The sequence below is a fragment of the Periophthalmus magnuspinnatus genome, chromosome 3 (assembly GCF_009829125.3).
Source record: "Periophthalmus magnuspinnatus isolate fPerMag1 chromosome 3, fPerMag1.2.pri, whole genome shotgun sequence".
Taxonomy (NCBI): domain Eukaryota; kingdom Metazoa; phylum Chordata; class Actinopteri; order Gobiiformes; family Gobiidae; genus Periophthalmus; species Periophthalmus magnuspinnatus.
This window is the reverse complement of record NC_047128.1, coordinates 10,274,697-10,300,254: the sequence shown is the minus strand read 5'-3', so window position 1 is coordinate 10,300,254 and position 25,558 is coordinate 10,274,697. Positions and strand designations below refer to the sequence as shown.

The 25,558-nt window shown below is 39.0% G+C and overlaps 1 protein-coding gene across 2 annotated transcripts in view; it reads left to right on the top strand.

Moving 5' to 3' along the window:
• The window catches only part of plekhg4 (pleckstrin homology domain containing, family G (with RhoGef domain) member 4), a 118,458-nt gene that overhangs the window by 19,551 nt on the left and 73,349 nt on the right, over window positions 1-25,558 (top strand). For both annotated transcript variants that reach the window (XM_055232525.1, XM_055232526.1), the window contains exon 2: window positions 23,512-23,709. In XM_055232525.1, coding sequence (XP_055088500.1) covers window positions 23,512-23,709 — 198 coding nt within the window. The remainder of the gene's footprint in view (window positions 1-23,511; window positions 23,710-25,558) is intronic.

Below are 25,558 nucleotides of genomic sequence, written 5' to 3'. Positions count from 1 at the left end.
ACCCTAAATACCAATTCTTCCCTAATGTGTTGAGTATGTGACCTCTGTGTCCTGGTTCACCTCTGTACTGCTCCGTGCTGGGCCCTGCTGTGAAGAGGAAGAGGAATACAGGATAAACATAGACTGAAACTAGAGAGAGCAGAGTCAGGTGACCTCTTCTAGATTTATACACTGTAAATATCACAGAGAAGGAACTGGAGGCATCAGGACCAGGACTGGACTGTCGGGATTATACATCTGAACTAAACAGGTGGGCTTGGTCTGGATTTGTGTTGTCACACCAGTACCACCCCAGTAAAATAAAATACTGCATGACCTCGAAAACTGCTTTTGGTCAGGGGATTATGTCATTTCAGCCTCAATTTTTATGAAAAACATTTGATTGAATACAATTTTGATAACCTTTTATCATTGCGTAGGAATTCAATATATTATATAATCACAGCAGAGTACAGTGGAAAAATTACCATTCTCTTTCAATAGATTTTAAAACTGATGCCCTTCCTGACATACCCCTTTGTCCATCTATGGCCGACAGTATCTCAGTTAGTAGAGTGTTCGCCTACTGTTCTGAAGGTTGGCGGTCTGCGTACATTGGTGTATGAATGTGTGTATGAATGTGTGTGTGAATGGGGGAGTGGCTGCTTGATGAAAAATGCTGTTAAAAAAAACTCGAAACGCTTTTCATTTGCAGTTTAGTACAAAAAAGGTCAAATTATTTCTTCCAAATTCTGTATTCTGCCCCAAATCACGCTTTCACTGGCAGAAGATTGGCTCTATTCAAAAAGACCTAATTTCAAATGATTAGAAATGACTGAATCCTGGTTTTAATAGAAAAAAAGAGTACCACACAGCTGTAGTAATGAGATGGATGGATATAGTTTTAAGGGGGATTTTTAAAGACTGTTTTATATTGTGTCTAATCAGATTTCTATCAAGGCGCATGTCTTTGTCTCTGTAGCGCTGTGTAATGTGCTCTACCAGAGTTACTTCACTTCGATAAAATCTGCAGACATGATTGGCACCGTCTTATTAGATCTGAATACAACTCCTATTGTTTTTATTCACCATCTGTAACTAAACAGTCTGGAAACAAAAGACTCATATCTGTTCTTCCTCTGCCCTTTATATACAAGTGCTTCAACTAGAGTGCTGTTCAGAATGGACTTATTAAACATGTATGCATTGATTTAAGAAGGAGGAAGTGAACTGTACTCTATTACATCACCTCTATTTTGTAAAATTGACTTTTCAGAGTTTTTTGAACCATGTTATAGTCCTTTCTCCTCAACATTTGCCCATGAGCAATCTCGCCATGTTGCCGATCAAGCTGAGTTTTCACTGCCACATGCCCACTGCTGTTGTTCTCTGTTGTGTACTCGTTTTGGTACAAATGAAGAAAAGCATCCACTACTCTCTAGTGTGATGTGCAGCTATCCATCAGAGGTGAAGACAGCTGCACGGCGCTTTGTGGTGCCCATTGGGAGCTGACATTGCTGTAAACGTCATCACAACAGTTTTCTAACGTGGAAGTTAGACACGAAGACTTGTTTCTTTTATTAAGTCCTTTTAGATGAATATTGTTATTTAAAATATGTGAATTGTAACATAATGATCCACGGGTGTCAGAGATTATAACTATAGAGCACACACAAGCACAATAGAGCTGATTTAAGTAGAGGCTGGTGCTGCCATCAGTCAGGTCAGTTAGAAACATCCTGAATGGTGATGTTTAGAAACTCAATTTTCTTATTTAACATGCGACTTCATTAAATTTATTTCCTACACAACCTAACCTCCGTATGAACTTGAAGCTGCTGGTTCTGTTAATCTTTGGCACAAGATTAAAAGTCAATTGGTTGGATGCACCTAAAACATAAATCCCAAATCTGATCACAATGCTTGTCTGAAAAATCACAATTATATATTTTTCCCAAATCATGCACTGCAGCCCTCCTTGACTCTTAATCACAGAATGCAGTGGAACAATTTTCGTTCAGTAGATTTTGGTGGTCTTTGCGCTGTCCTTGGGCAAGCACTTAACCCACCTCGCCCCCAGTGTGGGTTGCTCCTTGATGTGCAGTGGGTATGGAAAGTATTCAGACCCCCTTAAATGTTTCACTGTTTGTTATATTGCAGCCATTTGCTAAAATCATTCAAGTTCATTTTTTTCCTCATTAATGTACACACACACCCCATATTGACAGAAACACAAAATTGTTTTTGCAGATTTATTAAAAAAGAAAAACTGAAATATCTCACGACCATAAGTATTCAGACCCTTCACTGTGACCCTCATATATTTAACACAGGTGCTGTCCATTTCTTCTGATCATCCTTGAGATGATTCTACACCTTCATTGGAGTCTAGCTGTGTTTGATTAAACTGATTGGACTTGATTATAGGGATGGGACGATATTAAATTTTAGACTCACGATTATCGTGGCCAAAATAATCGTGATTAACGATATTATCGCGATAATTATTAACCTGTTAATGTTTCTACACATCAAATGAAAGCTGCGGCGCTCGTCTTTCTGGATATGCAAACCATTTTCACCTGCAATCACCACAGTGCTGACAGGAAAGACGTTTTTACAGAAAAGTCACAAAGTGTGAATCTGGACTTCACTTACCATTGAGCGCTCTGGTTCTGTCAAACATCAACATATTCACACAGTTAGTCTCATTTGTTCCGTAACAGTCCAGAGAATATAATCCAGTCAAGAAATTATGTCCACAAAATAAGATCCTCCATGTCCAATCTGCTGCAGGAAAGTACTCCAAATATGAAATCTGCTCCGTCACTTCTTTGCATTTCTTTTGTCGATTTCAGGCAAAATAAACTTCTGACAGTGCCAACTTTGTTCCCCAATGCTAAACACACGTGTTAACTTGTGATTGACACCAATGTTGGCCAATAAGGTGGGGGTTGTGGGTTTCTGAGGCTGCAGACAGCGAATCAGTGCTACAGATGACTGAAAGTTTACGCCCCACTCTTCCCCTTTTAGAATCAACCAATTACATTACACACATTTAGTGATGTTTTCTCCTTACAGCCAATGAGCAGCGGGACAGGATGATGTATCACATGCCATGGTTTTCCGTAAACAGACGTACCTGGAAGAAAATGTGTACTCCTCAATGCCATGCTGTCGAAATGGACCAGTCCTTGTCGCGCCGGAAGTGACGCAAGTGCCCATCGACGGACACTTAGAATGACGCAATTAAGGCACTTTGGTGAATTAGGAAATGAGTGGATGCAGAAATCTGTGCATAATGGCACATTTTATGCACTGTTGTTTTGCGTTTTAAACATGACGAAACGGACAAAACAAAGGGAGTACGTGATCGAGGACACTGTGGATGTTTGTACAAGTTAAACTAGAGGCATCTCTGACCTGGAGCGGTTCATGGCAAAGAGTAAAGATCCCACAGTGGACTCAGGAGTAAAGGACCTTATTTTTTGATGGATTGGATGCTGTTCTCGATCGGTAAGTGTGGTTTATTCTGCTATTGACTGAATTTGTAGGTAAAATATACCGTGTATAATCGTTAGCATTGCTTCTATGCACATAGTGTGCATTTGGACCATGCACTCTGGCACATTTGTATTCAGCTGTATGAATTAGACTTAATTTGTCTATTGTTTAAAAGGTATTGTTTTATTCTGCAGTTTGCATTATTGTAGGTAAAAATATAAGATGTACACACATTAGCATCTCATCTGTGCGCACGGGTGAGTAGTGCTCTGGCATGTTCCTGTGGAGAGTTACGGATCAGACTTTGTTATTGTTGATATCTGGCAGAATATAGTTCAGACAGAGAAGCACAGAAGCTAACAAGTTCAAGCTAACAAGAGTGGGCAAACACCAGAACGGCCATCTAAACGTTGTATTGGAACTGGAAATATGAGGCAGTGTGGTGCTGTAAAGGCGATTATAATCGTGCGCGATGATCGCGATTATTAAAAAATGCCATGAACGATTAATTGCGGACCTTTTTTATCGCGATTAACGATATTATCATATATCATCCCATCCCTACTTGATTAGGAAGGCTACACACCTGTCTATATAAGACCTTACTGCTCACAGTGCATGTCAGAGCAAATGAGAATCATGGGGTCAATGGAACTGCCTGAAGAGCTCAGAGACAGACCTCAGACTGGGCCGAAGGTTCACCTTCCAACAGGACAATGACCCTAAGCACACAGCTAAAATAACAAAGGAGTGGCTTCAAGACAACTCCGTGACTGTTCATACATGGCCCAGCCAAAGCCCTAACTTAAACTCATTTGAGCATCTCCGGAGAGACCTGAAAATGGCTGTCCACCAATATTCACCATCCAACCTGACAGAACTGGAGAGGATCTGCAAGGCGGAATGGCAGAGGAGCCCCAAATCCAGGTGTGAAAAACTTGTTTCATCATTCCCAAAAAGACTCATGGCTGTTTTAGCTCACAAAGGTGCTTCTACTACATACTGAGCAAAGGGTCTGAATACTTATGGCCGTGTGATATTTCAGTTTTTCTTTTTTAATAATTCGGCAAGAATTTCAACAATTTTGTGTTTCTCTATCAATATGGCGTGCTGTGTGTACATTAATGAGGAAAAAAATGAACTTAAATGATTTTAGCAAATGCCTGCAACATAACAAAGAGGGGGTCTGAATACTTTCCATACCCACTGTGAAGTGCTTTAAGCTGTGGAAAAAATGCTATATAAAAATGTGACCATTTACCATTGACCAAATATTTTTGGACTCACAAAGCTGGTAGCTTATAGCCCCCATGTAGATGAACTATGGCTGCTAAAGTCTTTTTTATTTATTGTTTGTGATTTATATTTAAATCAGCATTTGGTTCAATGCTCACATTTCAAACACATCCAGGAGAATTGGCTGTAATAGGATGACAAAGAAGAATCACATTTCAGAACATTTTTGTACAGATCTAAACTAGAGGGTTAGGAGTTTGTATGAAGAATAAGATCCCATGGAGACACAGGGAGGGCATCTGGCACACAGGGAGGGCATCTGGCACACAGGGAGGGCATCTGACACACAGGGACATTTCAGAACATGCTTGTACAGCTCTAAACTACAGGATTAGCAGTTTGTATGCAGAAGAAGACATTTTGTCTAGAAGCAATGGTGGTACTTAAAAATGAGCTAATTGTGTCCATTCAATTTGCAATTCTGATTTGATTGTTATTAATCTTGTAGCTACTCATCATCCTTCCTAAATGCACGTGTCCGATGAGCTGTGAGGGGGGGCAAGCTAACAGTCTCAAAGGGGCTGTGTGTCCCTCTTTTCTTGGAGAAGGGACCTGAGGCTGGGTTGTTTGTGCCCATGGTTCGTGCACAGCTGGAGGGTAGAGCGCTCAGAGAAGTCCCTTTATAAATGCCAGTGTCTGAGAAGTTTAAAACTGTCAAGGCCGTCGCTGCCTCCTCCTCTGTGGCACCAGGCCCAAGCAGAATGGGCCAGATACTCCATGAGAGATGAAGTCATGACTAATCTCGAAAAAAATGCTGTACTTTCATTTTTGAAGTATTTGTATTTTGGCCTTTTTGAATCGCACCAGCATTCTTAATAAATATTTAAGACAAAAAAAAGGCAAGGGCACCCTATCCTTTAACAACAATATAACAGGACTTATTTTTTCCATCGACTGTATAAAGAAGTGGATGAAGTGAGTGTGACGTCACCCATAGCGTTTGGCTCCAGTCAAATGAAGCTCATCAAGGCTAGCAGTTATATGGGCCAATTTGGAATTACAACCACGAGTATTATAGCAACCAAAGAGCCAATCCGGCAGTTAAAGGTAACACCCTTCCTGCCCACACCTTTGGTTATCAAAGAACGGGCGCTGTCAATGAAACCTGTTGCTAATGCAAGTGGGAGCATCCTTGGAGAAAGAAGGCAGCTGGTTTCTCTGTTATTGATGTTCATATCTTGACACAATTATGAAATAAAAATACCAGGATCATGTAGAGCAGGTTAATATGAACATTGTAAGACCAAAAAGTCAATGGAGCTTGAAGCGTGTCCATGCTCACTTCCTATTTGGAACGTAGCAGATAATGGGTTAGCTATGTCCATTCATATATACAGTCTATGATTTTTTCATTGTCAAGCCTAAACAAAAGGAAAACAAACAAATACAATTTTTTTTTTATGTCTGCGTAATTCCTCAGTCATCCAGGTATGAGCCATAGTACTGAATCCAGTCCAGGTATGATCCATAATTGACTTACAGATGCCATTGGTTCAGTCTGTCTCCATCTCTGAAATCACCAGACCAAATTTCAGACAAAAATATTTTTAGTAGTCTACCTCTCACATACCAGCTTATGCCAAGTGATGAGTCATTTTTCGTCAGATTGATAAAAGTTAAAGTAATTTCCTCCATGTTTGATGAGTGTGATCAGTGTTACTGAGCACAATCTCATGATGTGACTCGCATCTCCCTGGTTATGGCACTCGTAGATGCAGTCAAGGTCATCTCCCTCACTCTCTGTCTGTTCTGCTCTCTCATGGGCACAGCGTGTTTGTGTGGGACCAGGATCTTCCCCCATCCTTCTCCATTATGCCCCATCCTCCATATTCTCCATTTTTTTGTATTACAAGGTTTCAGATATGTATGTGACTTTTGCCATTTGGCCAGCACTAGCTTTGAGCATGCTTTTTCTGTCTTGTGTATAATCTTATTTGTTTGGCTGCCATATTTATTTTGGTAAGTTTGATGATTTTATTTTTTGATTGACAAGAATCCTGACTTCATCGAATGGGAAGGATCAGACTATGTTTGGTTTATTGTGTAATCATTTATATTTGTTTGTTGTTGTCAGAAAAAGTTCAGATCCACTCCACTCCCACTCCATTCCCAAATGAGGTTTATGAAGAGCACAAATGCAAACACAGTGAAGCTGTTGTTGTATACATTAGAACATCTGTGTGGACGTTTGCAGCAGAAATGTCTCATAAATTTCCAAAAGCCCCTGCTCCTGACCACTGAACCATAAGTTTAAAAGTGTATCAAAGTTTGAGTCTCCCCGTCTCCACTCACACCTTCTCTTTGCCATTGGGACACCCCAACTCTGACGGCCCATCTCTATGCAAAGATCTATGAATAGTTTCTATTACAACTACATACCTCTTTCACCTGTCAATCATTTTGCTCTTTTGACTGTATACGTTTTTGTACTTTTTTTTTAATGAATGAGTTTTTAAATAAATATATAATTTATCTTTATTTATTTATTTATTTATTTATAATCTTTCCTAGACCCAAAACAGTGATCTGGATCCTCAGCGGATTTGAACATGTTTAACCTATGAATTTAATCCTAATTATTCAATTTGCATTATTTATTCATTCAGTTAAGTACAACAAACATTTTTAGGAATGAGCTAGATGAGCCTGAATGGGTATTGGTTCCTTGATATCGGTTAAGCCAGTACCCTGGTCGGGTCTTTAATTGGATGTAATGAACAGGATTTACAGGCTGATTTTGGCCCAAAACGTCTCATAATGTTTGAACTTTTCTTCATACAGAGTTGGAAAAATAACAATAAATTCAATGTTCTGTCCTTACACTGGTACCGGTTAATATCTGAAATTGGCAGATACTTAAAGTCCAAGTATTGATATTGGTATCTGAACTGAAAAAGCTGGATCGCAGCATCCCTAATATTTTTTGTAATTTTCGACAGGCTGAGACTTTAAGAAATGCATATGCTGGGATTAAGTATTGTTTTGAGATGCAGACAAACATCCCTTAGAAAAATATTTTCAGATTCATTAGTGTACCATTATCATATATTTTCATATACACTCACCTGAAGAATTATTAGGAACACCGTACTAATACGGTGTTTGACCCCCTTTCGCCTTCAAAACTGCCTTAATTCTACGTGGCATTGATTCAACAAGGTGCTGAAAGCATTCTTTAGAAATGTTGGCCCATATTGATAGGATAGCATCTTGCAGTTGATGGAGATTTGTGGCATGCACATCCAGGGCACGAAGCTCCCGTTCCATCACATCCCAAAGATGCTCTATCGGGTTGAGATCTGGTGACTGTGGGGGCCATTGTAGTACAGTGAACTCATTGTCATGTTCAAGAAACCAGTTTGAAATTATTCGAGCTTTATGACATGGTGCATTATCCTGCTGGAAGTAGCCATCAGAGGATGGGTACATGGTGGTCATGAAGGGATGGACATGGTCAGAAACAATGTTCAGGTAGCCCGTGGCATTTAAACAATGCCCAATTGGCACTAAGGGACCTAAATTGTGCCAAGAAAACATCCCCCACACCATTACACCACCACCACCAGCCTGCACAGTGGTAACAAGGCATGATGGATCCATGTTCTCATTCTGTTTATGCCAAATTCTGACTCTACCATTTGAAAGTCTCAACAGAAATCGAGACTCATCAGACCAGGCAACATATGTTCCAGTCTTCAACTGTCCAATTTTGGTGAGCTCATGCAAATTGTAGCCTCTTTTTCCTATTTGTAGTGGAGATGAGTGGTACCTGGTGGGGTCTTCTGCTGTTGTAGCCCATCCGCCTCAAGGTTGTGCGTGTTGTGGCTTCACAAATGCTTTGCTGCATTCCTCGGTTGTAACAAGTGGTTATTTCAGTCAACATAGCTCTTCTATCAGCTTGAATCACTCGGCCCATTCTCCTCTGACCTCTAGCATCAACAAGGCATTTTCGCCCACAGGACTGCCGCATACTGGATGTTTTTCCCTTTTCACATCATTCTTTGTAAACCCTAGAAATGGTTGTGCGTGAAAATCCCAGTAACTGAGCAGATTGTGAAATACTCAGACTGGCCCGTCTGGCACCAACAACCATGCCACGCTCAAAATTGCTTAAATCACCTTTCTTTCCCATTCTGACATTCAGTTTGGAGTTCAGGAGATTTTCTTGACCAGGACCACACCCCTAAATGCACTGAAGCAACTGCCATGTGATTGGTTGATTAGATAATTGCATTGAGGAGAAATTGAACAGGTGTTTCTAATAATCCTTTAGGTGAGTGTATTTTATTGTTTGTCTTGTTACATTTGTGAAAAATAAAAGTTGGGCTCATCTCAGTAAAGTCTGGAAGAAGGTTGTAATGTTTGAGCACTATTTTGTCACTGTTGTGAGAATGGACCACTGACCTGGCAGAGGTAAATGTTCTCTTTAAGTGTATCTAGATTAAGCATCTTGTATACATTTTTGCTCATGCAGCTGCTATTCTTACCTTAGTTTATAGCCTTGAGCATTCTTAAAAACCTGTCTGACTTTTGCGCAATACTGTACTATGTTGCAAACCTTCATAGTAGAACATAGACGTTTCATGTGAGGAAATTGTTGTTGAAATTTATCAAGGTTTGGTTACACAGATGAAGCAGCGGAGGTGATGAGCTCTCTTCACACGGGAATAGCATTACCGGCCTCAGTCTGTTTGTAATGATCAGGAAAACAGAGCCAGCTTTTGTGAGTCTAATCCAGTAAAGCAATGTCAAATTCCTCCACAAACAACGGCCGTACTTCACCAAAGGGTTGAGAGAATGAATGCAGCAGACGGGACATTTGGAAATGTGACTCTTGAGCATAGCTGGCTCCGCAGGTCTTGTTTAATTTGAAAATGCAACATCTTAAAAGCACTGTACCAGATTTTTATTGTCTTTAAACAAGTTTATTTTAAGCAGTTCACAGTGCTCGACAGTTATTCCTCTCTAACCTTATGCATTTCGAGCATCCTAATTATTCACCAAGATGAGTTTATAAGCTTTCAGAGGCTGGAGCGGAGTTTGCCATCACAGTAATGCTAACAACAACTGGCATGCTAAGTATGCGCTTCCTGATTCTTTGACAATATAACGCTTTATAACTTTGCAGACAGTACACAGCAGACTAATTTTGACCCCAAGAGCTGCGTATACAATATATCTGTACTTGGGCAAGACACAATACTGCTCAAATACATGGAGCGTACAGGCCCTTTAAAGGCACAATACGTAACTTTTTTGTCTGAGGGTCCATAACCTCATTGTCTATATAGAGATGTCTACATTGTTTCACAGCGTGTAATTACATGTATCTATTTTTATGGTGACAGTGACCAAGTTATATGTCAGACCTGTGGAGAGGATGGTTTTTCAGCAATAAATAATAACACTATTTCAGTGTTTCCATTGTAGCTGGCATCAGTTGTGTTTGATTTAGTCTTGACATGCAGTTTCTGAATAGTTTGAATATTTTGCTAGCTAATGTTATGTTTGCACGTAAAATTCCTTTCCCAGTGAATAGTCTAACGTACCTGCTGAAACTGCATTTGACATCACACATGACTTTGTATTGATACTTTGCAGCTGATGTCATCATCATTCCCTCAGGGTGTGATGCTAACTGGTCGCACAGTCTGTCTGAAACTGTTACTCAAGTTACACTTTAATTTGAGTTTAATTTTAACTAAATCTGACCATAAAGAACTGATTTTAACTGTAACTATAACAGGAGAACTGATTTGTGCTGTTAAACAAGTACCTGTCAGCATTAGCATTAATATTAGCATTAGCATTAGAATAATCCTAAACAAGACCACGAACACACATGCTCTTGAAAATGTGTAGCTTAAATCCATTTTGAAAAATGTTTTCTTTACTTTTCAGATCATTTTAAAACTATTTTGGCTTTGTTTGCTTATGTATTCATTGTGTCACCATGGTAACTAATGAACATTCCACCAACACGGAAATGGAGAGAGAATTTGCGCACAAGTTAAGCTGTTTTTTTTTTTTGACACTTTAAATCCTCATTTAAGAAAATAAAAGTGTTATCATAACTACTGTGCAACTTTTTGTTCTCGTTTAGGGTTGTAACATTATGTAATTACCTCTGTCATATCTGCCCAATCAGGAAATAAAAAAAGCTTGTAGTCGACTAAACTAATTCTTGGCCGTCGGAAGACGTGTGCTGCCGATCAATTCTTTTACTAAAAAGGACAAAAGCTCTCAAAAATATTACGTATCTCTGTGTATCTGACTCAAACCTCACTAAAAAGACTACATCTGCAGGGGAAATTGATGCAGAAACAACTACTTAGAAAACAGAGAATGACCGATATGTTTTTTTTCCTGGTCAATGGTGATTGTTTAAAATCCAGAGCAACCAATGGCTGATGAGCTCTGCCCATATTTTTGGGACGACACGCTGGTCTGATTTGGATAATTTTCCCCAAATGATGTAATTTAAATTTACTACAAACTCCTCCCAAGCCCATTTTTACCACAAACCTACAAGCATAGTCATATTTTGAGCAGTTATCTCTTCATATTAAAGTGTTAAGCGCTCTGTGTATTTTTAAACAGCAATGTGTTTTCAGTGGAGATTTGGTCATATTCTCTTCATTGACCAGTTTCTGTAGTGTTTATATCAGTGCGTTGGCTTTAAATCAGAATTACGTCTTACGTTTGACACTGCTATCACTCCAAATTCTCATAATGACTTATATCTACCCTGCTCCTCCCCGTCTCCCACCCAAACCACAGCTGTCTGGTTCCATCACTGGTGAGGGGTTGTAGGTTGGGTCTCTTGTGAGTCTTTAGCCTCTGCCCCTCAGTGTAGAGTTTTGATCCCGCCCCCTCCGCATCGTGTCGCTGTGATTAGATACCGAAGAGGTCACGACCCCTGCTTTTTGGAAGGCCCTTTTATGGATAGCGTTGGTGGAGCACATGGTGTCACTGCTTTGATGTTTCTGTGCATGGGCTGTGGACGCTGGTAGCTACTGTAATTAAAACATGAAAACACCCAACACTTAGAATTGAATTAGTCTGTGGAGTTCATGAACTATATCATTGAAAGGACAAAGGGCCTATCACATGGATTTTATACTGGTGTTGCGCAAGCCAATTTTACCAAAATACTAATCACAATTTTGTTTTCTTCATATAGTTTTGTTTTTTTTTGGTCCAATTTAAAACAAATAAAATGGTTTTCAATATGAATTTCTTGAACATAAACAACATACTTTTAGTCACTGCCAGTTGCCATAAAAAAATGGTAGAACTCGACTCCAAACTACATGCTTTTACTGAGAATTGGCTGTGAACCTCTGTGAACCAAAAACCCAAGTTGATGTATGTCAAATAGAAATGACATACATCAAATAGAAATGAATTAAAATCCAATGTAGTAGGGTTGTCAAAGTATTGAAAATCAGATACTAATCGATACCACAACTAGTATTGAAACTAGATACTCATTTGAGCAAGTATTGGTACTATAAAGTTCCATTCACAGTACATGAACCTTTGTTGAATAGCTTTAGAATGATCTTGAGCTGTATCAGAACAAGTATACGACCACATAGACTACTGGACCTGGACCACTGAGGGATTACACAGATATAAGGTGTGTGGAAAATGTGGAAAATCCCATTCTGTTTTCTAAATAGAAATTATTATCATCATGGAATTGGAATCTGTATTTAGTATCAAGTCTTTGCCTTTTTATCGAAATCAAGATTGAAATTTTTGTATTGTGACACTAGATTGTATACTTGTTCAACTCAATATGTTTTCCAATGTAGATAGTCAACAGATGAGTAGCTTGTTGTTAGCCTCCTCCTCTGACTCCACACCCCACAAGAACTGGTCCGACCATGGGCCTTGAGCATGGGGCATGTCCCTGTGACTCATGGTTCTCTAGAGACTCAGTCACTCATTCATTTAAACCAGAACAAGCCCAGATTGAATTAGTGTGAAGTAACCAGCTCCATCTGTGCTCCTGAGAGATGCTCACTTCAAATGCTGTTCTGCCCCCTGCTTTTGTTCCAATGTTTTCAAAGCACCAAAAACTGTCATGTTGTTTTAGTGACCAATGCCTCTGGCAGAGATTTGTGGAGGATTTGAGCTAAAGAGGCGTGCTCTGACTCCACCCGCTCAAAAAGGACAACAAGCCACCGTGCCTACTGATTTAGAATATAATGATGCATGGATCATTGTGTATTTTCTTCTTTTCTATTTTAGTCATCAATTTACTGACCACTGACTGACAAAAACTTTTCAACTTATTAATCATAGATATTGTTGTCATTTACTAATATGCAGACAATTTGGACTAATGATTCTGTTTTCTATCCTGATAATGATATTGATCACTCTATAAATAAAATAAATATACATTTGCAGGAGCCTATGGTCAATACAAGTGTTCATGGACCCAATGTGTGACTAACTGAAAAAACTGCTGGCTACGGCTAGCTAGCATGTGACTGTCGTTGGAAAGACTTGTTTAGCAGCACAAATAAACTCACTTATTGTAGTACTTCTAAGTCAGCTATAATAAATAAAGCTCCAGGTTAAAGTTTATTAGTGCTTCAGACAGGGCCGGGGCTACAGTTATCAATATGATTTATATAATATGTCAATCCAACAGAAATAGATTGTCTTTAGATTGGATCATTTGTTGAGGTTTCAGTATCAAGTACACATGTGAAAGTGCAGAAATGGCTTAGTTTACAGAATTTCGCCATCTTCATTTCAGCAGGTTGTGTTTAACTTCAGGCAATTTGAAATGATAAGAAAATGATCTCAGATTCTATTATTTCAATGTGTATCAATGAATTGTACCAGTACTGTAAATAAGGAATTTCAGTGAACAGTCGGAGGCTGTTAACTCATTGGTCACTGCAGGAAGTAGGATTAAAGCAGGAAGCTTTATTTCAGTCACTTTTGTGTTTTTACAAAAAGGGGTTCACACTCGTTTCTTTCAAAAAAAATTTCAGAGTCCTCTGCAGACTGCATATGTGAAAAGCAAGTTTAATGCAAAATGATGTAAAACCCTCATTAAGTTTGCCCTCATATGAGACATTGTGAGTAATAGTCTTCTATGGCTTATGACCTAGCACTGAAAACATGTTTGATATAAATATATAGGACATTCTTGCAGTACTATTTTGTTGCATTCTATAAATATTTTTGACTAAAAAATCTACCATTACTGTTTAAAAGTACTAAAAACGCATCTGAAATGCAGACTTCAAAACTGAATCAAACAAACTGGACACATTCAAATGGCAAAGTTACCACTGCCTTCTCCCAACTTTGTATTGCCAATTTCATGATTCAGCTTTGACTTTTGGTTGCACCCAAAATATATAGCCCTTTGCCTAACCCATAAAAGCTATGTGTCAAGTGGATTATCTGTATCCATTTAATTTAGTGCACTTAAAATGTTGCTCAAGCTTACACTGTATTTGTGTTGTTATTAGAGACGTGTGCATCAGGTTTGACTGGTTTTGACTGGCCTGTCGTCACATTCATTTACACTAAATAACACTGTGTAATGATGTTTACAGTAACGCCTTGAACCTATAATGCATTTCCTCTGCCACGGCACAGCTCACCACAGACACAACAGAGGCAGCAAGAAATTCATCTATAAAACTAAATGATACAATACAATACAATAGATTATAATGCATGCATTAAAGTGTAATATGTTGATTATGTCGGCCATCCGCTCATCTCCATAAAGATCTTATTATTTTCCAGTGAATGTTCAACATTATGACATTGAACGTGTCTATCTCCATAGAGACACACACCTTACAGGTCATATCTGTGTAGAGGTGAGGTGGTGAAATTTTGAAGGACGATATATTGTTACAGAGATGTATGGCGATAAATAGACAGTATCATTATGTGTCATGAGGTGCAATAAGTAAATAGCAGAATGAAGAAATAATTAGTCACAGAGGTGACTTTTTCAGTCTTCTACAGCTCAGATCTTATTGTATTACAACAAAAATGCCCCAAATCTCCACACTTTTGCAGAGAAATTCTACACAGAACAAATTTTGTGTCCCAAAATATATTCCCAGCTTTCATACATTAAATGATAAGTCGATATAGTCATTACCAATGTTCCCTCTAATTTTTCACAAGTCTGAGCAAACACACAAACTCCCTGAGCGTCCCGTGGACCACTGTGAGCAACATCAGACCTATGCACTGTGGTCATGCTGCATCACATCCATCCAAGTTAAATGGTTTATTAAAAGAATCAAATTACCGCATTTACATTTCTGTTATAAGACTTTTAATTAAGTGCTTTAGCCACTTATACAATGAAAATGACAAAAATCTTGCTCATGACCTGTGTAGTATGTTAATGCTATTGGAAGTATAAATATTTCATTTTAACCATGGCAAAACATTAGCTTCCAACCAAACCAAGCCAACTGTAAACTCCAATGTTGAAACACAATTTTAGATAAAGCTCTGACTTGTATTATGAGTATAAGCCATTGTGCGAAGCTTTAGCTTGATTTTTTACAACTCATAAACTAGTGACAGTATTCAATGACCAATACACACTGAGAGGAATCTGTATCTGCACACCCAGCTGCTCTATTACTGTACATTTATATATCATATCAAAACGCAATATATAATGTGTATTTGTATATAAAATATATTCAAAACAAGTGGTATGGATCAAAATAAATATATATTTACAAACCACACACTGCAAACAGTGAATAAACACACACACTTCAAAATGTAAACAAACACACACTGGAAACTGAAAATACACTGTACATGTGACAGTGTGACAGTCATTCTGTGACAGAGGCTGGAGATTCGAGTCCCGCTCGGACCAACTTCTGTCATTGTGTCCTTAGTTCTGTCATTGTGTCCTTAGGCAAGACAATTTGCCCAAGTGGTGTGTGCGTGATGATTGGTGGTGGTCGGGGGCGCTGATTGGCATTAGCTAATGCTTATAATTACACATAATACACATTTTACCCACAATTAAGTCAATAGCAGAATAAACCACGCTTACCGATCGAGAACAGCATCCAATCCATCAAAACATAAGTTCCTCTGCTCCTGAGTCCACCATGAGATCTTCACTCGGTTTCATGAACCGCTCCTGGTCCGAGATGCCTCCAGTTTAACTTGCACAAACATCCACAGTGTCCTCGGTCGCGTACTTCCTTTGTTTTGTCCTTTTCGTCATGTTTAAAACGCAAAACTGCTACAAAACAGTGCGTAACAGTACGCCCGAAGGCGGGCCGTCGGAACATTAAGGGGTTAAACAGCACTTAGCATCATTAGCGAGTTTTCACTCCACATCGGCCACATCGGCTAAAACTCTGATAGCGGCACATGAGGACACCAGTCAATGACGTTGATAAGCTACGCAAATACGTATGTGAATCACATAATTGGCTGGAGCAGCTCGTCCCCGGTCACACTCACTGACTCACATTGTAATAGCGCAGAATGAATTGTTGTGTGTTTATTTTATTTTCAACTCCAGTTCGATTTTTTTGTGCGCAGCACAGATTTTCTGTGTGCGGAGACCGTGTCAGCAGTGCGCAATTGCACACACGCAGCTTAGAGGGAACAGTGGTCATTACCCTGACAGGCCTAGTCATTGAGAATGATTACCAATGTGTTCTGATTAGGTCAGGTTCATGAAATAATGAGGACAAAAGTTAGACTAAAACATGAAGCACATTTAATCTGCTTGAAAACATATAACATATGAATACATAATATTTTATGGATCATCAGGGTTAATTTGCACTTGGACCATAGCTTGAGAACCCAGGCTGCTGCTGGCACTAAACTACTGGAAATCCTATCTTTAACCTTTCACCATGACCTTTGTATTTGCCTACCTTTGTAGCCACCAATTTCTGGAACACTTTTCTCCATATTGTGCTCAGACCAAAACTTGATCTAATAAAAATGCACAGACCAAATTACATAAAGTAGCACTGGCGTTTTATTTATTGAGATTTGGGGATAATGAAGGTATTATTCAGGGTAGCAGCAGAGTGGGTGGCCTCCATGCTTCTCCCATGGGAATCAGAGCGGTGCTTTCAAGTCTACCCTCTCTCCCCCTCCCTCTCTTTTTCTCTTCTCTCTCTCTCTTTCTCTCCCTCTTTCTCTCTCACAGCAGGCAATTCTATCCACTTAAAACTCTAATCCATTCATTTATACAACAGGAGGCTAGCAGTGATTTGCATGTAGTACAGTTGACCCTTAGCTCTCAAACTCTCCATTCTAAAACAAAAGCCACACACCGCAAAGGGACTGACTCAGGCCTTGAATGTGTGTCGGTGTGTGTGTGTGTGTGTGTGTGTGTGTGTGTATGTATGTATGTGTTTTGTTTTTGGTTTTGTTTTTTTGTCAAATCAGGAACAGGCTTTTGACAATATTTGGGTTGTAACAGTTTAAGATTGGATAAAAAAAAATTCCCACAGCTTGCATTACCTTAGTAGCCTTTTTTTATCATTTCAGATTAATCAGATTGATACAAAAATCTCAATTATATATAATCGAGATTTTTATAAATCCAGTTATTATTTAATAGTTATTTTTATAAATTCAGCTATAAGTTATTCAATTATAAATTCAGAACCAATTGTTTGTTTTTTCATTTGTTCATGTTTTTGTTTTTCTTACATAGATAAACAGTTAATATCACACTAGTTCTGGAGTAGAAATGAAGTTGATGCCTGGAATGTTCCACAGCATGGCATTCAGCCTTTCTATCTCCATGGAAACAAGGGATGACACTGAAGTATTCTGCAGACTTTGATATTGAGTTTTTGTTGAGTTGTTTTTTTTTTTAACACGTGTCTTTGTTTAGACTCATAATATTTGATGTCTGTTGTCTTCATGCCGGTTGTGTTTGCTCAGCGTTCACATTTAAACAGGAATCGTCTTTCTGAATTTTCTTGAGTTGAAATTGGCTTGATCAGTTCCTGTAAATGGAGTAAATGGACTAAATGGACTAAAGGGACATTGATATGGCAAACAAATATTGTTACAATCGTCTTGGAGCCAGATCACAATTCCAATTTTTATCACGGTTCATTTTTGCCTCTTTTCCATTGGCATTGTTCACTTGGGGGCGCCTTGGAGCAGACCTATTTGTTGTGGCTCCCTGCAGCCGAGTTGTGTTTCCATGCTCCAGGAAAGACTCCAGGTCTAGGGGCACAGCTCTGCTCCCTGAGACACTGACATCACCCAAATGTTACAAATGTTTTCTTAATTAATAAAATCAAAATCGTATTTTAATGATACTCCTGCAGTTCACGCAAAGACGTTTAGTGTGTGGCGTTGTGAGACGAGGCTAAAGCTAAAGCTAGCATAAACACTAAACTTCTGGTTTCTTGTCAGCTTGTTCTGCATTTCCTCCTCTGCGCCGTTTAAAACCCCTTTATGTAATGCAGTGGGTTTGGCTCAGATCCTTTATGACCTGGAAATATCACATTTTCTTTTTTTTTATATACATGAGTTCTGTGCATCGAGAAACAGGAAACAGCTGTTGCATTTGTGCTTTGTTTTGCAAAGCACATTGGCTCAACATAAAAAGTGGAAATACGGCGGCGATGTTCATATCTGCTTTTTGCAGTCTTGAGTCTGCTTTTCTCTTGTCCAATCATCTAATTTCTTGTATAGCCACACCTCAGCTAAAACATTCTGTACCATACTGGTCCCCTCTGGAGCGAGTACTCTCCAGGGTCCACTTCAGACCCTCAGATGGACCAGTATGGTTCACTTTAGGCAGTGGAGACTCTTGCAGCCCATATTGATCCGCTCGAAAGCAAACTGGTGGAAATGAGGATTTTGTGTTTTCTATTGTCTTTAAGTGGTAAATAACCGTGCTTCTTCTGAAACACTTCATTATGATTGGTTAAGTCCAACTGTCAGAATCTTGAAGCAATAAATTGGAGAAGTGGGTTGGAAGAAGAATCTGTGTTTTTTACCTTACAGAGGAATTACATAGAGACATAGTGAATCTCAATATGATGATATGATCAAAATAGCAGCCTTAATGCCTCCTCTCCTCCCTTCTTCTCCTCATTTGCTCCCATCTGCTCTCCCTCTTCTCTTCTCCCTCTTTTCTCCATCCTCTTCTTCTCCATATAGTTATTTCCTCTTCCTCTGTTCTTCCTCATTTCATCTACCGCCTCTGCACCCCTCCACTCCCCTCTTCGCCTTCTTCCTCTCCTCTGCTGAGTCCTTCTTCTTTTGTCACTTGATATCCCGTTGCTAATATTGACCTTGGTTGCACAGTTGTCGGACAGTTGTTGTGTTTAAGATTTTCTGGCTGAGTCACATCCACAAATGTCACTTCCGCACAAGTCTTTGGGGTGGCTACCTGTCAATCATGCCCATCTGAACTCTGGGAAATTCATCGGTGACCACACTCACATATTTGTAAAGTATTGGAGAATTGTGTTTTCTGGAATCATGGCTGAAAATGAGCCCCAACAGCAAAATATTAACGCAGGAAATTCTGAATTTCATCAACTAGGGTAATTCTCTCAGGTTCAAAAAGTCAAACTGCCTCACAGACTTGTTTGGATTTGAAGGTGTGTTGACGCAGACTAAGGCACTGTTCTAATTTATTTATTTTTTTATGCAAATACAACAAAATAGGTTTAGTTCCGTCACGATAACAATTTTTGAAGCACGATATATCACTACAGAGATACAGCCATAAACGATAATATTGAAACCATTTTAGGTCACTGATACAATAACAGTAATGCAAGATAATGAACAGTGAACCATTTTTAAATAGACATAATCATTCAAAAAGCCTGAGCTGCAACAAATGTACCAATAATTAGCCATAGAAGTTATTTATTCAGCTCAATTTTGATCTTATTACATAAAACCGGCAAAAATGTCCCGGCTTTTGCAAATAAATTGTGCACAGGATAAATAATGAGCCCCAAAGCATTTTTCAATATCTATCATATATTGATATCAATATAGTCATCATATAGTATAGTATGTGTGTATATATATATATATGTATATATATATATATATGTGTGTGTATATATATATATATATATATATATATATATAGTATAATGACAGGCCTAAGCAGGCTAATTTCCTCCATGCATCACAAACTGTGTTTCCACTAATATAAAATGCACATATTTCCACAATTCTCTTTAGAAATGCACGGAACAAATGCAACTTTAGCCGAATTTCCATCAAAGCATTCAAGTGCATTGCAAGATGTTAGCTGTTAGCATGCTCGTTATTGTTAGCGTTACCGTGACTGCAAAACTTTGAAATTTTTACTTCTACCAAATGAGGAATTGTTTGATTAAAATCTATTTAAAACGGCTGCAAAAACCTTTTACGTTTCAAAGACAAAATACTTGATATTCTAACTTTGCATATCTCCAAAACAACAGTTGCAATCTTATTAAGTTTTTGTTATATTTCCTGCCTTTAACTGCGAAATCAACAACAATACGATATGACCCAGCCCTAGGTACTAGTTTTTCTAATCTAGGGCGGTATGTTTGTAACAGAACCCCAATCACGAGAAGTATAGCCATTTTGAGTCTCCCATAAGTGTCACATTCTTTGACAGGAATAGCAGAAACAACATTACATTAACATGCACACAGCTCAGCATTATAACTGTGTCAGGAGACTGGAGCCAGACTGGAGTATCTATACTTACACTAGTCTGCTCTGCCCATACACCACTATAGACGCTGTTACTACCCTCCACTCGGGTTCTCCCAGGCAGTTCCAGGGACAGGCACTGTTGGACTTGTTTTTGCCCCCGAAAGCTCACACGTGCATGGGTTTGGGTCGAGGATGGGAGCAGCTGCAGGCTAAAGAAGCCGGCAAAAGCAGTACAAGTTGAAAGGCAGAACTGAGAATATTGCTGTGAATATAAAGCTGTTTTGGATGGATTAAAGTGACAAAAGGATAAACGGGGACGTTGCTGAAGATGGTCTGGACTCAGGTCTCTGCCCATGTAAGGGTCTTTTTTTGCTCACTCTGCATGAATCTCCTCACAAACACGTGTCAAGTCTGATAGGGCTGTGCATCTTTCATCATGTCCTGTTTGTTGGTCAGTAGCACCCTCACTGTATTATAACAATGCATCTTATCTCATCTTAGGAACACGTTTTTTGTCGTTTTGAGCTGGCAAATTTTTGATAATCCAAAAGATGCAATATTTTCTCTTGAATTATTAATAATTACAATAGAAGCCGTTCTAAACCCATGCATATGTAATTCTGCTTTGATAGCCATAACTTGGACTGTGATGGACATCAATAGCAAGAGCATTGAAAAAGTACCTCTTGGGGTGCAAATATGTCAGTTGCATACTGTATGGATCTAATTTTAAAGTGTGTCAGGAAGTATGCTGTTAGTATGGTAGTTGTTCATTGCTTTACCATGACGTTTGGGCTCTGAAAGTTGTGAAAAGAACGTATAAGCTATTGCAGTGAATAATTTGGATGCTCTGATACATTCTTTTAATATGTAAGTAAGTGTAAATGCAGATACAGCAGGTAAAGGTGCATGTACCAAGTACATCTATAGAATGTCGTACTACTTCATGACATGGTCTGGTTAAGTGGTTTGAGGTCTTGTGGGTATGAAACGTAATACAGCTCCACATATCCTTTTGATGAGGGCATCTAGCCACATAACATCGTTCAAAGCTCAAAGCTCAGATTAAGCCCGCCACACACTATAGGATAATTGTCCCGATTTCGGACCCGATTTGCTTCTCCCAACTTTGGATCATTGTTTGCATTTTTTTATTCACTGCACTCCTCGTGTGTGGTGCGAACTCTGAGATGCTCTGTCATGTTGTAAAAACAAAACATCACCACAGCAACAGCCAATAAAACAGATCATCAGGGGCAGACGGAGTCAGTGACACAGAGGCGCAAGCTACAAACTCAGGAAACAGCGACAATAATGAGACAACTTTATTCCTTACCTCTCATTAAGTTAAACTGCAGCATTCTCATCCATATTATCCATTAGAATGTGTCCTCCACAAATAAGACCCCAGTCCACAAAACAGTGCTATTATCTAGTGTTTTTAAAAAGTAAAAAGGTGAGAGTAGATCCTCACGTGTGTCTGTTTACATCCACACAGCGAGGATCAGGCTGAAGCTGCTGCAGATTAGTGATAGTGCATAGATAGTAATGATCTACGGTGCATTACAAACATTTATCACACCCCACACTGCATTTCACAAATAATAATAACACAGTTTTGACTTTTATCTAAAGTAGAACTGCAATCCTCTGATGTTTGGAACACTTTAAAGTCTCAGAGTGAGTCGTTTTACTGTGGACAGCTTTTAGCATGTGGTGTGTGTTCTCTTCACTGCCATATCCTACTATAGTCTGCACTTGGGGGATTGTAAAATTTAAAATCTCAGTGTGGCCGGCTTAAGTTTAGCAGAATATATATATATATATATATATATATATATATATATATATTTTTTTTTTATTGATATACTTTATTTATTGTTTGTTTTTGTTTTTTTTACACCCTCTAAACCAGAACTGGAAAAGGAATAAATTTATGAGGCATTGCTAGAGGCTTATTGGATCTGTTTGATTGGAATTTGATTTTGAGGTGTGTCTTTGTCATAAATAACTTTGAACGGTTCATTGTAAATCTCTGGTGTTGCAGATGTGAGGCTGTCATCTCCTCTGTTCTGATGCACTCCTCTTTCCCATAAGCTCAAACAGAAAAGCTTTAGTCTACTACTCCGGTTTTGGTGATTGATAGATGCGAAAACATGTTCTAGTTTTGTGATGTTTTGGAGTCGTTGACACACAGAAGCTGCATAAAGAAAGGAATTTTGTTTGTCTGAAAACCTCTTTAGCCTTTCACAACACACACACACCTACCTAACGTCAGACAGTCACAGCTCAACACTAGAGCTGCAATTATAGAGAAATTAGGGAGAATTATCCAGAGTCAAATGTTATGGGAAAGCTGACAAGAAGAGTTGGAGGGTGAAAATTGCCGAACATTAAACAGCTTTGTTTTCAAGTTTGCACCACCATTATTCATTCATTGGATTTGGGGACTGGGGATGTAGCCAGTTCAAATATATACCACGGAAAATCAATTGCAAATCTGCACTGTTAAAAACATGTTTATGTTTATTTATTAAATATGGGACAGTGCACATTGATCAACATGTGTTAGTACAGCATGTAAAAGTGCCAGAGTTAGCCATGCAGACTAATTTTCATCTCAATGAGTTAAAAAGCTACTTCTTTGAATGCTAAACTTTTGATTTAAAGATGCTGTATGTAACTTTCCTGATAGGGGATGGAGATGTTGTTGATTTGCTTCAAATGTTTTAAAGTAGGGCATTCAGCTCATCCATCTTTCTTTTATTTAATATACGTGTTATTATAGCTCTAAAATACATTTAAAACCATGCCTTTTTACAGTGAGTGGGGTTTGCTCTCCAGTCTGTACTGATCTGGCCTTTAACTTGGCCTAGAGCTATCACCTTCTTGTCTCCATGGAAACAGATATGCTTAAAATATTTCTGGCACAGCAATAAAACTTGTCTACCTTAAAGAAACAAGGGTCTTTACAAAACAAATGAATGATCCTGATCCTTCAATAATAATGTTTGTCTTTCCCTTTTGCAGGACTCTGAGTCGTTGGACCGGTGCCTTCAGACGGTGTTGTCTGCTCTGTACCCGCCGTTCCAGGTCACGTCGCCCACTGTCCTCTGTCAGGTCCTCAGTGTGGTGGAGCGCTGTTACCGCGGAGACGGACTACGCTACCTGCTGCACTTCCTGTTACCTGCCAAACAGTTCCTGCAGAGCCTCCAACAAGATGCCTGTGTGAGTATGTACACAAGAAGGGACTAAATGGCAAAATATAACCATTTTCTTACAGCATATGTCAGTATTTTGATTTAAACACAATCATGTACACTTCTACACTTCTCACGTGCATCTTGACCTGGGAATTTGTTTTTTTTGTGCAGCCCACCTAGAAACATACAAACTCTACATAGAAAGGCCTGGACTAGGCTAGAAGGAACATTATTCAATTATTGATCTTTCAAACTGTCGGTTGTGTCATTTTTGACTTTGTGTGTGCATTTTTCTGTTAGATAGGTTTATGCTTTAGTCTCAGTCAACACATTAGTGGTTACTTCTGTTGACCTCTGCAGAGTAATCAGGTTAAACCCCAGACATTAAACTGAGTCGACACACTAGAGTAATGAGATCTCTGTGTACTGTTAGCACTACAGTTGTAAATGTGTTTATACCGCCACTCACTATGCCTATGAGGCAAGGTGCACTGGCCAGACAAGACCAGCACAGACTCAAAATGCATATGATAGGTTAAACTACTAATTTTCCTAAAACATAGTTAACATCATTACTTTAACAATTTTACTGGAAAAGTTTGTAATTTTACTTCCTGGTTGGACATAGGCAGCAGATATGACATGCGTAGAAGTAATTCCATAACTTTTACCTAGCAACAATAATGTAAACAAGGCCAAAACTTTATTGCACAATAGTTCTGATAAATGGCAGCTCTTTTTTGTTATATGCATGTTTAGCCCGTCAGAAAAATGCCTTTCTTGTGCATAAATTGTGTTGATAACAGAGGTATTACGTTTTAGAACGCTCCTGTATTTTTGTACTTTTCTTTTCAACTTTTTATTTCCACAAACTGCCTCTTAACTGATGGAAAAGTGTGATAAATGTTTGCCACAGGTACTATCCCATCAAACCAAGAAATAATCAGAAAAAAAAAAAACTATAGCTGTGATTATGGCTGGGTTCACACTTGTTCTACTTTGGTCTTGGTTTAAGATCAGTTAAATCCTGATGTAAATCTGGTCTAGTCCTGGTCTAGTCCTGGTCTAGTCCTGGTCTAGTCCTGGTCTAGTCCTGGTCTAGTCCTGGTCTAGTCCTGGTCTAGCCCTGCTTTAGCCCTTGTTTAGCCTTGCTTTAGCCTTGGTTTAGTGTATTCATATACACATATGCATACACAAAACCAATCTGTGGTAAACCAAGTCATAGTGGTCCAATATGTTTTTGCCTTTAATACACGTGGATAAAGCGGATCGTCAGAGCATGAAACCATAGATTACCATAAGATTTCATTCACACTCTGTATCTGTTTTTCTGATGTAACCTGTTTGGAAAAGCCTTCAGTTAGATTACAGGGCTGTGTTGTATTTAGAGTGATTCAGACTCTCACTGATTAGTCAACACTCCCTCACCTCTCCTCCCTCCCTCTCTCCATCCCCCTCTCTTTGTTTTCTTTCTCCTTCTCTCTAATCTTTCTCTCACTGTCCCTCATGTTTCTCTGCCTTTCCTTTCACTCCCTTCTCTCTTATCTCCCCTCTCGCTCCTCTTTTCTCTTTTTTTTCTGTTACCTGTCCCCCCCTCATCTTCTCTTGTCTCTCCTTTTCTCTCTTCCTCTCCTCTCTGTCTATCTCTTCTCCTACCCCCTCTCACTCTGTCCTTTTTCACTTCCTCTCTTACCTCTCTCCCCTTTCTCTCTTGTTTCTTTCTCTCTCCCCTCCTGTTTTCGTCCTCCGCTTATCTCTGCTCCCTCTCCTTTTTCTCCCTCTCATCGCTCCTCCTTTCTCCTTCTCTCATCGCTCTCCTCCTTTGTCTCTCTTTGTTCCTCTGTCTTATCATTTTCTCTCTCTCGCTCACCTCT